This window comes from Thermobia domestica, chromosome 3 (assembly GCF_964235325.1).
Source record: "Thermobia domestica chromosome 3, izTheDome1.hap1.1, whole genome shotgun sequence".
Classification (NCBI taxonomy): Eukaryota; Metazoa; Arthropoda; class Insecta; order Zygentoma; family Lepismatidae; genus Thermobia; species Thermobia domestica.
The window spans coordinates 328,704,761-328,717,301 of NC_137456.1; the positions used below are offsets into that span (position 1 = coordinate 328,704,761).

Below are 12,541 nucleotides of genomic sequence, written 5' to 3' on the forward strand. Positions count from 1 at the left end.
CGACAAATCTAGCGACATTTAGAAATTCAGCTATTTTGTTCTATATTTATATTAAAGATTCCAAAATTTTGCAGTTTGTGATACTAATAACTACTTTTACACACTCGGTTGCACTACTGCTATGAGCGACTTACTTCGTTGGATTCATCGCTGCTATGAGCATTATGCCCTGCTTCACTGCGGTTCGGAAATCCGGGAATTTCCCTATCTAATTAGTTGCGTAATAGCTGGTAACCTCTTCCATTGCACAGTCCGTACAGTGACAGTGACGTTGGAGAACGTTGTGCTTTTCTGGTTCAGTGTAGTGCGTGAGATTTATATATTAATTTAACTGCGGTTGTTCTTAATATAAAATATACAGAAAATTCGTGGGGTGAGTTCGGTGAAGGATTTCAATACGAAAGCAACATGAATTCCCCAACCTACCCCCCAAAAATAATCGTACACACCCACTCTATAAGAGGGAATGGGAAAAAGTGATCCAAAATTTTAAGTATTTGCAAACTTTTAATGCTGTATTTATTAATTTTGTATTCTTCAAAGCGCAAAGTGCAGTGGTTTTGTCAAGATGGTCATTTTTAAAAAAAGAAAAAAAAAATACTTGAGTCTTCCACTGCACATGGAAAATATTTAAAATATTTTAATTCCTTTATTAAATTATATAGCGACTTCTTTTGCGACTTGGCAGGAGGCGTTTAGCGACTTCTAGCGACTCTAGACTACTAAACTAGCGACATTTCACACTCGCGAGTTGGCAACAGTGCTACTGTGTGAGCCTTTCTGTTGAAACTGAATGTCGTGTCGTTCTCTGGTATGATGAGTTAAAATCTTTTGTGCTACAGTTTATATTATCATACATACTATATTAAAAGCCGGGTTAAGTTTAGAGTTGCCCTTCTGTTTTTTATAAAAATTAGGAAAATTTACAGGAGACATGAGGTAAGAAATGATTTCGAGTTCGTATCTGATGTTTGTGTGTGTAAGTTTGGCAATAAAGTTATGCATAATACTAGAAAAGATGTGGAAGTGGGTACTATTTTTAAGACGCGGAAGGTTCGATGATTCAGCGACATGCCCATTTTATGTCCAGAACAGAAAGCAACGAACCCGTTCCTACTTCTACACTACTACTACTGCTTATACAATGGATCTGTATAGTAAAACTGCATATTTTAATGTGTTTACTGCTTTTTTGTAGGTTGGAAACTGGAGGGGCAACTCTACACTTAAGCGAAAACTCCTATTGTCAGTGCCCGCTCCAGCTGGTATTCTCAAAAACAAAAATTACACTATTAATTTTACGAAAATGGATCAAAACTTTTTAATTTCAAGCTAACTCGTTCCTACCCAAATCCTATTTGCCTCTATCATATTCTACTAGCAAGATTCTAGAATACAGGTCCCTCTTTCCATTTAGTTGTAATAAAGATCGAAAACAACGTGCCCTGCGGAGCTCTAACCCGCCTTCACTCGCTCACGCTCGCTCGGCAATACTATTTGAAATTAATATTAAACTTTGGTACAGGAAGGAGCATTTATTCCGAAGTTGGACGTCCGCTTTCGCGACGTGTTTTCGCTGTTATTGCTTTTCCACACTTTCTGTAATTTGTTATTGGGTTTATGAATCCGTGCTCTTCACAAACTTTTAAAAGATTTTGCTCGTTATCAACGTATTGCTTCACAAGTGTTAAAACTGTTGGTTCATTGCCCCTGTACATTCCCATGTTGATAACATAAATGCTCGTTTCTTTCCCACAATGCATCTGTTCAGTTACCTTGCACCAAGTACTTCCCTCCGCTCGTCGTATAGTTCCATGTTTATAACCGCTTACAACAAATAAACAGATTTTTTGATACTCTTATATATTATCAAGCACACAAACGATCACATTATCCGTATCTTTCCTGTAAATTTTAAAAAAAATTGCTGGAAGCGGACGCCCTACTTTGGAACTTAACCCCAGAAAAGAAACAACCTAGGTGCTAACCTATATAGGGAGGACCTGTGTTCTAGAACCTTTCCTATTCTACTCTATCCTAGTTTACTATACATTTTTAAAGCAGCCCTACTTTTCGATTGGCAGGTGGGGCGGGTATTGTAAAGTTTTCCCAATTCTCCATATCAGCCATTGATAAAACGAGTTTTTATTTGTTGGTAGGATCTATATCTGGGACACCAATGTCTTTAACCGATATTGATTTTAGAGAAAAAGAGAAGAAAATATGCTAACTTTATAACTTCTAAATATCACAATGTGCCAATCTGAATTTGTATATAAATGAAGTAGATGTTTTACGCAAAAATTTCTTATTTCATACAGTTTTTCTCATTGTAGCTATAAAAGTTTTTTCCGTGCCTTATGAGAAGATCCTACTTAATATTGAGTCTTCCATTGCACTCACAGGATCCTTTAGAAATAATTGTTGAAACAAGTAAATACTTTTACGACTTGCGTTTTAATATTGGGTCCAATAAAAGGAGATTTAATGCAAAATAGACAAATGAATCTGTGCTAAGTGGCTACCAAAGAGTATGAATGTTATGTACCTAAGTTACATAGTGCGAATCTGGTAGAGCCCCGCCGCAGTTGGCTTGCACGTCCGTAGGACCATGGGCATAAAAAACCTGCATTTGCTTATACGCGATAAAAGTGGTAAATCGCGACAAAGGCATTCCCATTTTTTTTTAACCTTGATATTTATTTGATGGAGGACAGGATTTGCGTAGAATCATGAAAAGAGTTATAATTTCGCTAATTTATATTAATGCTTAATTTGATTAGCTTCTAAACATTTGACCTCTTTCGTCTAAATGACCTTTCTTCTACTTAAAGCAGTTAGGTTTCTAAACCTAGATGCGGAAAAATTATGTATCATACAGCACATGAAGGTTTGACGTTTCCTCTTTATTTTGCGTGTCATATTTTGTATTGGAAGATAATGGCAATACCAAAATGTCATTAGGTATTGCACTAAGTTCACAAAATATAATAGGTTAACGAGGCATATATGCAACAATAGATCCCGTGCACTATACTTTACATATTGTATTTTGTTTATTTATAATAATGTTTGAAAAAAATCAGCATTTCATCTCACTACATTGTAACGATTCATGATGTGAACCCTTTATAAAAAATGGGAAAATATAAGGAAGTTCCTTTAGAGAAGTGGTGGTAGAATTGTTAGAACTGTAGAATTTTGCATAAATTGGTTATCGTAAAATTAGCCCAGAAATTCTATATCTTCCAAAGTTTCCTCCAGGGGGTCCAATCCTTTGTACAATCAGTCGCTCGTAAACAATTTTCATAAGTTCCAAAGAAATAGTTTGCTGCTCGTAGTTTTCTTGTACAGTATGATAAAATTGACTAAGAGCATTGAAATGTTTGAAGTGGCTCTTTATCAAAAAGAACTTTCGTTTAATTTTTCTTTGAAATTTAAGAATATGACATCGTCAGAGATGTTTTTTTTCGCCATTTTTCTCGTAAGACAACGTGGACGTCGCTATCGGGTAAAAATACCAAGAGAACAGTAAGAATTATTTGCGCATCATCTACTATCCATTACATAAAAATGGGCCCCTGATTTCGCGGTGCTGCCCTGACGTTCACTCAAAACTTATATTGCAATACTTAAGACACAAGTTTTATTTGAACTGTGTTGTGAAAAAAAAAGGAATCAATGAAATAGTGCTTATTTGGTTGTACTTTTTATGTAGATTAATGTTTATAGGACTATATATTGGATTGGAAACAATATCACGTTAAATAATTTTCTGACTACGATGTGTAGACTGGAAGTTGGGAAGAGTTCAGTTTTCATTACTTGATACTTTTGTGTATTAAAAATAAATCTCTGACGCTCTGATTTGTTTTACCGTTGTAGATAGAGAAACGTGTAAAACACAGTTCGAAAATTTGGAATTCTGGTGTTCCAAATATATGAAACTTTTAACGAAAAAGAATTTACTTGGTAGCGGGGTTGGCTGGTTTAAACCTTGGTTAAAACCAGTTAGTTGTTTCAAAAAAACCAACTGGTTTAAACCAAAAAACGAAAAATGTCCGTAAAAGTGCAACTATTCGTAAAATCTTGATAAACACACATTTCTGTGTTATCACTCCCCATGTATTTTTCGTACTATGTTCAGACCTAAATTCCCCATTCTTTACTCAAAGAGATTATATTACTAAAACAACTTTTTTTTATGTAACTTTATGGATGTTTCTTTTGTGATTTTTTAATACTTTGTTATTATTGTTATGCAACCAAAGAAAAATTATAAAATCACAGGAAACATTGTTTCATTTTAATAATGTTTCCTATTGATAAAATACATCGAAATGCCGTACTTTTTTGGGAGGGGTTCATACAATCCCCCTCGAGAGGCAATTATTAAAATAATAAGAATTTTTGGTAACTATTTATGTATAAATAGGTCAGACCTAAAATGGACTCAAATAATTCGTATCTTTATTCACTTTTCGTACTGATATGCAAAGTAAGTCGTTATATTTCAACTTGGACTAATAAAAGTCGTAGTGAACTGACTTGGACTAAATTAGTTCTTCTGTACTCTGTAGTACTTTGAAATTGTCCATATGTAATTCTGTATAAAGGATCCACTTGTGCAATTGTTTATCTTTTTCTCCTTCTGTACTAATGACTCTTGACGATTATATTAACAAATATGTAAAGATCACTCAAGGTATTTTTACCAGGAGTCCTTCGTGAGGGAATCGGCAGACATATCGCATTTGTGGCATATTAATCCCGGTTTCGAGTTCAAATGGAGGACAATTTCTCTTAGATGTAAGCCGGGAAGCTGTTTGGATTCCGCTTTAAGCTTATGTGACCCCTTCCAACATTACCCGGTTGTTGCATACTAACACTAAAGCGAAACAAGGTTACTTCTGTTCATATGTGATATAAATACATATTGCAAATTATTTAAACCAAAAAAATCCGGTTTAAACCAAAAAACCAGGTTTAAACAAAAAAACTTTTTTTTGTTTTTTTCAATAAAAACCATGGTTTTTGCCAACCCTGCTTGGTAGAGCATGTATTAAAATGAAAAGAAAAGTATTTATCCCAACATTCTGTGCAGTGAGTGGAGAGTCATGTGGCAGCCCAGTCTTTGAATTCTCCGGCATTATATACAGTAACTGGAATTGCAGCAACGCTGTACGGACCATCTCGTGCTGTTTTGTCGCATTAAGGAAGCTCGCAGCTGGAGCCTACATCATATGAATTTAATAGGAAAAGAAAGTAATGTCTCATGACCTTTCACATCATCTTAATAACAATAGCAATGGATGAACTATCTCAATGAAACATCAAAATGAAACTTTGCATAGCACATCCAAAGATCTATTAATCTAATTACTTCATTCGTTTTCGCCACATGTTGACTTATCGCTGCTGCTATCTTTCTGAACATGTATTATTCACAGTGGCTCCATTTGTACTTTAAGTTCTATTAGTATCCACATTTTCGAGATTACAAACATGTTAAAAGTAAAAAAGAAATGTAGCTTTGGCAATCACGTTTTCACCCAAGTTGTTCTGCAATCAATTCCCCGGCCGAATGTACCAGATCAACATGGGTGTTTTCTTTTCTCTCATTGAATGAGAACAATATGGAATGTATAGGTGTCGAGGGCTGTTTATGGTATATTGTAAATGAGGAAGTACTGATGATGTTTTCAACATTTCCCTGTGGTTTGTATACGTCAAAAACGTACACACACATATACTCACATCATATGTGTTGATTGCAATAAAACGGGCAAACGTGCATTTATATTTTCTGGAGTATTTCTCGATTTTTTATTCAAAAAATATGCCTATTTGTTCTATGAGCGGCGGTATTACAGAAAAAGAGAGGCAGAATTTTGAATGCTAATCAGATTGCAGAACTGGTGAATGATTCCGACTCAAATGGTTATTAGTTAAATAGTAATGACATTGATGATTTCTTGCTCAATGGTGTATCCGGGAATGAACAAGATAGTAACTCTGTTTCGAGTGAACCTGAGGTTGCGCCGGGAAAGAAGAAAAAAAAACGTCTCGTCTCTATTTTAAGGCATATTCTGATGTAGCTTCGAGGGATGAAATTCGAGTAAAATCAAAACCCTTGGTTAGTTGTGCTCCGAGAATTGATCTCTCTACATAGTGTTCCCTGTATAAAATATCTCAGCTGGTTTTACGGATGAAGATATATAGTAGAAAATGGATCGAATCAACACGTAAAACTGCAGATTGAGAAGTAGAAAATTACTAAAACAAAGAAAAAAAAATTTTTCTAAATGAAAGCGTTTTACTTCAATTGAAAACTAAACATATTTTACACTAATTATTCACATATGCGTTGTACGGAAGCCAGCTTTACACATTGTTTACATACCAACTGCGGTAGAGCTATTAGTTTGTCTGTCATATGGTGAAAGAAACCGTTCTTTTCTGCTGTTTGACTTATCACTTGTCAGTGCTCACATATTGTACAGGAAAAAACAGGAAAACATATCTCACTTCGAACTTTTTGTGCGAACCTAGCACAAGAACTGCATTCAGCAGGTATTGAACTAGATGGACCAACCCAATCTTCACCCGGTGGAAGGTTGGAAGCAAATGCGCCATTACCCATACAGAATTTCCCTATTATCCGCAAATCCTAATAGAGTGGGACAAAAGGAGATGGAAAGTGCGAAGCACTCGCACGGTGAAAGGAAGTTTTAAAAAATAGCGTTTATTATTTCATATATGAAGTTGCAGTTTACGTGGGAAAGTGCTTCCAAATATACGATACTAAAGAGAAGTACTGTGATCTCTAGTTGCGAAGACAAATTTCCTGTGAAGTATAAACTCTGTATTGTATATCAACTAAGGTTGTATCATGTAATAAACTTTGTGAGTGCATTTGTTCCTGTAGAAGTGTATTTTCTACTGTGTGCAATGAGTTTAAAAACTGACAAAAAAAAAAAAAAAAAAAAAAAAAATTCGAGGACCACACCCAATCCAAACAAAATAGACGGTTCTTTTCTCCAATTTTCAACAACTCGTACGTTTATTTTATATCTTGTTAATTTCTAAGAAATTAATTTAAAGTCTCATGTAGATATGATATTTTCAAACTTCCTCTAAAACGCGCCGGACAGTAAAAGTTTAACTACCCGTCCGGCTGAGAGTGGTAAATACTCGCCAGGAAAAATAAACACACTGCTGAACAAGTCTGCACTTGCTTACACGTGACGTTTCGATCTTCTAACCAAGATCGTCATCAGACGTACACACGCGCCAGGAAAATGTGGCAATATTCCACTCCATGTAAGCTGGGATAGCGATGGCGCAGAATAGAGAAAATCGTATGAGATATGTCATTGTTTGGCTTTAAAATAAACCTACCTGTTTGTTTGAAGAAAGACACTTTAAGATCCTTTTAAAAGTTTTTTTTTTTTTTTTAAATTTTAATAATACACCACAGCAATTCAAAGATAATGATGTCTCAATTTTCACTGAGTAACTTTAAAATTACCAAGTATTGCATAATGAAAGTTTCAGAACTTTAAGTTAATAGATGGACCTACATATCGTGCACCGGAAATTATTTTACGATTTCTTTTCCGATATATAGTCGTATGAACATTAACCAACCAAAAGAGTACAATAAGATAAGCACTCTTTCATTAATTCCTATTTTTCTCAGTGCTCAGTACAAAGAAAAGTTTCATATCTTAATTATTGAAATGACAACATTTCAATAATAACTAACGAGGTACGACAACGCAATATAAATTTCGAATGATCATCAGGTCAGCACCACGAAATGAAGAACGTATCTTTATGAAATGGATAGTAGTAACTAAATTACGGTATCGGAAATCTTGAGTATAATACAAGATTGCTAACCTCGTGCAAGTATTAAGGAAAACATAAGATACATTTTGATTTGGAACACGTCGCCATCTCCGTATGTTCCGTCCCTTCTTACATATACGTGTTTAACACTCAGTGTTAATATAAGCTGCTCCGTGGCTAAGCGGTTAGCGTACGCGCCTTTAGCGTGGGCGACCCGGGTTTAATTCCTGACTTGAGCTCATGTGGCTTGGATTCCACGTTAATCAGTGGGTTCACGTCTCATAAGGCTTCCATCCTGAAAGGGACGTTAAACTCAAAGTCAACTCCACTTAGCGTGTTAATATCATTCGAGTAATGAACTGTAGCAGTTATGAGATCAGAAGACCCTGACAATGTAAGAAATACTGCTGAAACTCTGGTAATCCTAGTTGATTCCTATTGGAAAAATCCTTCGGGGCGATTTCGTTGTTCCAGGAGGAGGCATTCACTATCGTGGAAGTAGTATATTCTTTGGCGGTTTAGGAGAATATTGTCTGACTACTATTACATAAAGTACCAAAAGGCGCACACGACTCAAACCAGTATTTATAAAACATGCGGAAAATATTATACAGTTGTTTGTATGGTAAAAAGAAATGCTTTTTCTATCCAAATAAGAGAGATATTTGCTTAAATCGTAAGAATCCCTTTTAATGTGAGCAGGCATTTATTTTAGTAAAATAAAATTGTTTAAAAATTTGGTTAAACACATCTCTTATAACACAGCTCTCTCACCTTAATACCTCACTTTAATTTTCAAAAGAATTGGGAATTGTAGTTAGCATATATGCCAATGAGACTCTTCGATGTTAAGATCTTGTGATGTTGATTTTGAAGTTTTAATATCGAAAAACTGAATTACATAGAAAACAAAAATAATATATCGTTTTACGAAATGCTTCAGTTCAATAAATTATACCGTATACCTATGCACTTAGTACTCTTTTCTTTTGTTAATTTAAGGTAGTTGTACGCTAGACGATAATAAGATTGTTATATGCCCCATTACATCTCTATTTAATAGGTCTTTAGATGCTCGTTAGATAAGCCTGTACGCCTTCTGCGCGAAACATTGGCTCATTTCTGGTAAGAACATTTGCTGTTAGGATCCGCCAGTAGGTAGATGATTCACATAACATTGCTACTAAAATTTACACTAAACTCCAATACGCCTAATTATCCGATAAATACCATAAGTTGCTGTATTAAAAAAATCCAATTACAATTAAATTTTCGAAATCGAAAATACCAAAGTATTAAAGGAAATTAGAGCACGCAATAACGACGCAAAATAAATTTAAATAGAAATTGCTAGAGCTACATGTATTTGATTAAGAATGAGAGGCTGGAGACAACAAGCAGATCTGTCTTTAAAATATTATAATACGTCTTGAAAATGCAAACTATTTCTAAGTAAAAGTTTGTATAGCATTGCTTTTCGTATTTTATTTAAGAAATATAAGGAAGGTACGTAGCACAGTTTCCTGTCTTCAGGCAATACTAATCGTACGTAGAGAATTCATTACTTTAAGAAAAGTGAGAAAGAAGGCAAAAATCGTACTTAAATAAAATGTATTTACGTATAACAAGAAAGATTATTTATATCTATAACATAAACTATTTATTAAATATAGATAGTTTTTGTTAAATATAGTTTGTCGTCAGGAAAACAGGTTAGTTTTCGATTTATCAAGAGAGAAAGGAAAGAAAAAATTGGATATTAATAAGCTGTCCAGTAGTTCGTTATAGTTCTGTCATTTTGGTATTTAGATCTATCGTTATTTTGTTATTAGTAGGATAATTTCAAAAATTTTAAAATACTTGTTCCAGTATCTTTTATATCCCTAGTCTGATACCAAACCATTCCACCCACTAATTCAATTTCACCTGAACTGGCATTTACCTTTGTGTTTCCCCAGCTTGGTGATAAATTTAAATAAAACGAATATTTTTCTTATTCCTTTCAGATTTGTTTTTTTCCTTGAACATTGAATGCTGAAGATTTCAAATCTCAAACTTAAACAATTCTGTGTATTAAAGAAACAGCTTCTCATTATTTCAACATTGTAATAAAATTGAAATGGAAACAAAAAACGTTTCTATTAAAGTTGAAGTGAAAACAGAAAACATGTTATTTCAAGAATGTAATTATGAACTTTGTACTAGTAGCTCTGACGATCATAAAGATCCTCTTGCAATACGCTTGGAATGTAAGGAACGAGAAAGTACAACGGAGGGAGAGAATTTCGCTCCAGAATGTAATGAGGATAAAAAAATATCAGATTGGAAACTAACTTCTAAAGCAATATGTTTGATCAAGCGTTTGTCAACAGTTGAGGTACCTGTAAATTCCAATAGTTTTCACAGTAACATCAAGCCAAATTCCTCCGATTTAAGAAACAGCACAGAAGAGTCAAGCAATCAGATATCTTCCAATATTGGATATGAGAATGATCACGAAGGGGACGTTCAAGAAAATGAAAAGCAAGACGCAGGTAGCAATGCTCAGGCAGACAGGTACGTTTAAATGTGTTTATTTAATAAGAGTTACATTTTGTATACTTACTTTTTTCAACTTGCAATACTTAGTTAACTGGAACCGCAAACATTTAAATAAATAAATAAATAAAAAAAAACAAAAAACAAATGCATCCTAATGTTTAGCTTATAAGTTCAAGTGAGCAATACTTGATCCATAACGAAATGGCATCAAGTTCTAGCTTTAGGTTTTCTTGCTTGATTTTTTAATAATAACTAGTCACGTCATAGCTTAATAAAAAGTATTGCAAACGATGCTTTATAATCGTTTAATGAGGCGAAGACTTTTTTTTATAATTATATGTGATGTGGCCTGTTTATTAAATAATTAAGTATTAATTTTTTGAATAATTGGCAATAAGCAGTTGATTAACTCAAACTATCTTCGTGTGGTTGTTTGAGTTCTATTTTAAGGAACATTTGTTGTTCTTCTGTTACTGTGAATGAAGGAAACGTTTGGATGATTAATCATAGGGATTCACACTTCAATTAAAACAAAATGTCAGCGTTCTCTGTGTTCTCTACCTTTCACCACGTCAAATTGAATTCAGTCATGTTACGTATAACTAAATAACACAAAGAACAAATGTCAAGATATGTATGATCTTTCTCAGCAAATGTTGCTTAGGCGTCTATGAGAGAAAGTGACGGTGGATTACAGTGGTTGCAAAGAGTGTTAAATCATAGTAATACACGGAGAGTTGAAGTAGATACGGGCTTAGTAGATCGTGTTGGAAAGTAGTGAATGTGACATGGATGAAGTTTCTATTGAACCATGCCGTCTCGAGTATATACGTCACTTAAATAATTCAGAGCCCTTTATGCTATTTAAATTTACGTACTGACTTAAAAGTGTAGAGTAAATGTTAGATGGATTGTTAGATAAATTGGGCACAAAATCAATTCAATAAATTAGTTGACCAAAGGTTTTTTATATTTTCACAGTGCTTCGTTTGAATATTCGTTTCTTAATTTATTTTGAACAAAACTTACGAATTTGGTTTATTCTTTAACATTAAATCTAAAATATGTTTGATAATTTTCAGTTTTTTTTGTTTGTTTCACTGGTATTAAAATATTAAAGTAGTCAGTAGTTACACGATACTAATCTTACACGTTCCAGGCGTGAGTAGTAATACTTATTTTTAAATTTGTCATCGATATTTCAGGTACAAACGTCGAACTCCTTTTAATGAGTACTTTTTGCAAATCTCGAGTGTGTGGTTATTGTCATTTTATTGATGGTACTTCGGTGGATTTACTAATAACTAATTAAACGTGCAAAACATCTACATTGAACACATACTAACCTTGTACGTTCCAGCTGTGATGAATAATTACTGCTAAAAGGAGATAGTAAACTTCTCGCGGGAACGTATACTGTTAGTTATTAAGTAGTTTGCCTTTTGACTGGTCGTGGGGCTAGTGAGGTGTTACTTCGTTTTTATGTTAGTTTTGGACCTGGAATGTTTCTTCCACGTTTGTTGATCATCAGCTTCCTCATTTAGCTAGTCCCAATATCTTCTTCTATATTTTAAAATCATCGATTCGTTGCATACTCCTTTCTGCTCCTCACTGTCATTCCATCATTCCCTTATAGCGGTATGAAAAAGACAATTTCTTCGGGAGTTGTGTTAAGTCTAATTGGAATTTCACGAAAGATGCTGCCTAATTGTGCGAAATTAAGAATATGTTTTAGATACTCAATTAGTTGTTTCATTCACAGCAGAAATTGTTAAGTATAAAAAATTTTACTTTCTGTGAAATTATAGATAAAAGTTCGCACATTACGGAGAAATGGGGTAACTTGTACTGTATCCTTGGTCTGTAATGTCTATTTTGGGGAATGTCAATTCTACTCTTTATTAGTGAAGAATTATGGGTTTTCAGATGTTTAATTTCTTCAATATTAACTCTAACAATAAAAGGCTTTGCAAATAGCACTGCATGGGTATATGCATTCTAATCCATTAATATAGCTCCTTTTTCATTCATTTCATTTTTTTAGACCAATGCCACATATTTTTAGTCAACTCCTCTATATGATGATGATGATGATGATGATGATGATTATTATTATTATTAAAAGTATTAGTAGTGGTATTACATG

General features: G+C 33.9%; 1 protein-coding gene across 4 annotated transcripts in view; it reads left to right on the top strand.

Annotated features, from left to right (window-relative positions):
• Positions 1–745: 745 nt before the first annotated feature.
• Positions 746–12,541, top strand: part of LOC145681200 (uncharacterized) — a 73,569-nt gene continuing 61,773 nt past the window's right edge. For 3 of the 4 annotated variants that reach the window (XR_014130737.1, XR_014130738.1, XM_081752702.1), the window contains exons 1-2: positions 765–939; positions 9,861–10,410. Coding sequence is in view for 2 of the 4 variants with exons in the window: in XM_081752702.1 (XP_081608828.1) it covers positions 9,974–10,410 (437 nt within the window). In the remaining 2 variants the exon portion in view is untranslated. Of the gene's footprint in view, positions 940–9,860; positions 10,411–12,541 lie in introns of all 4 variants that reach the window. The other variant, XM_081752704.1, reaches the window with a different exon arrangement.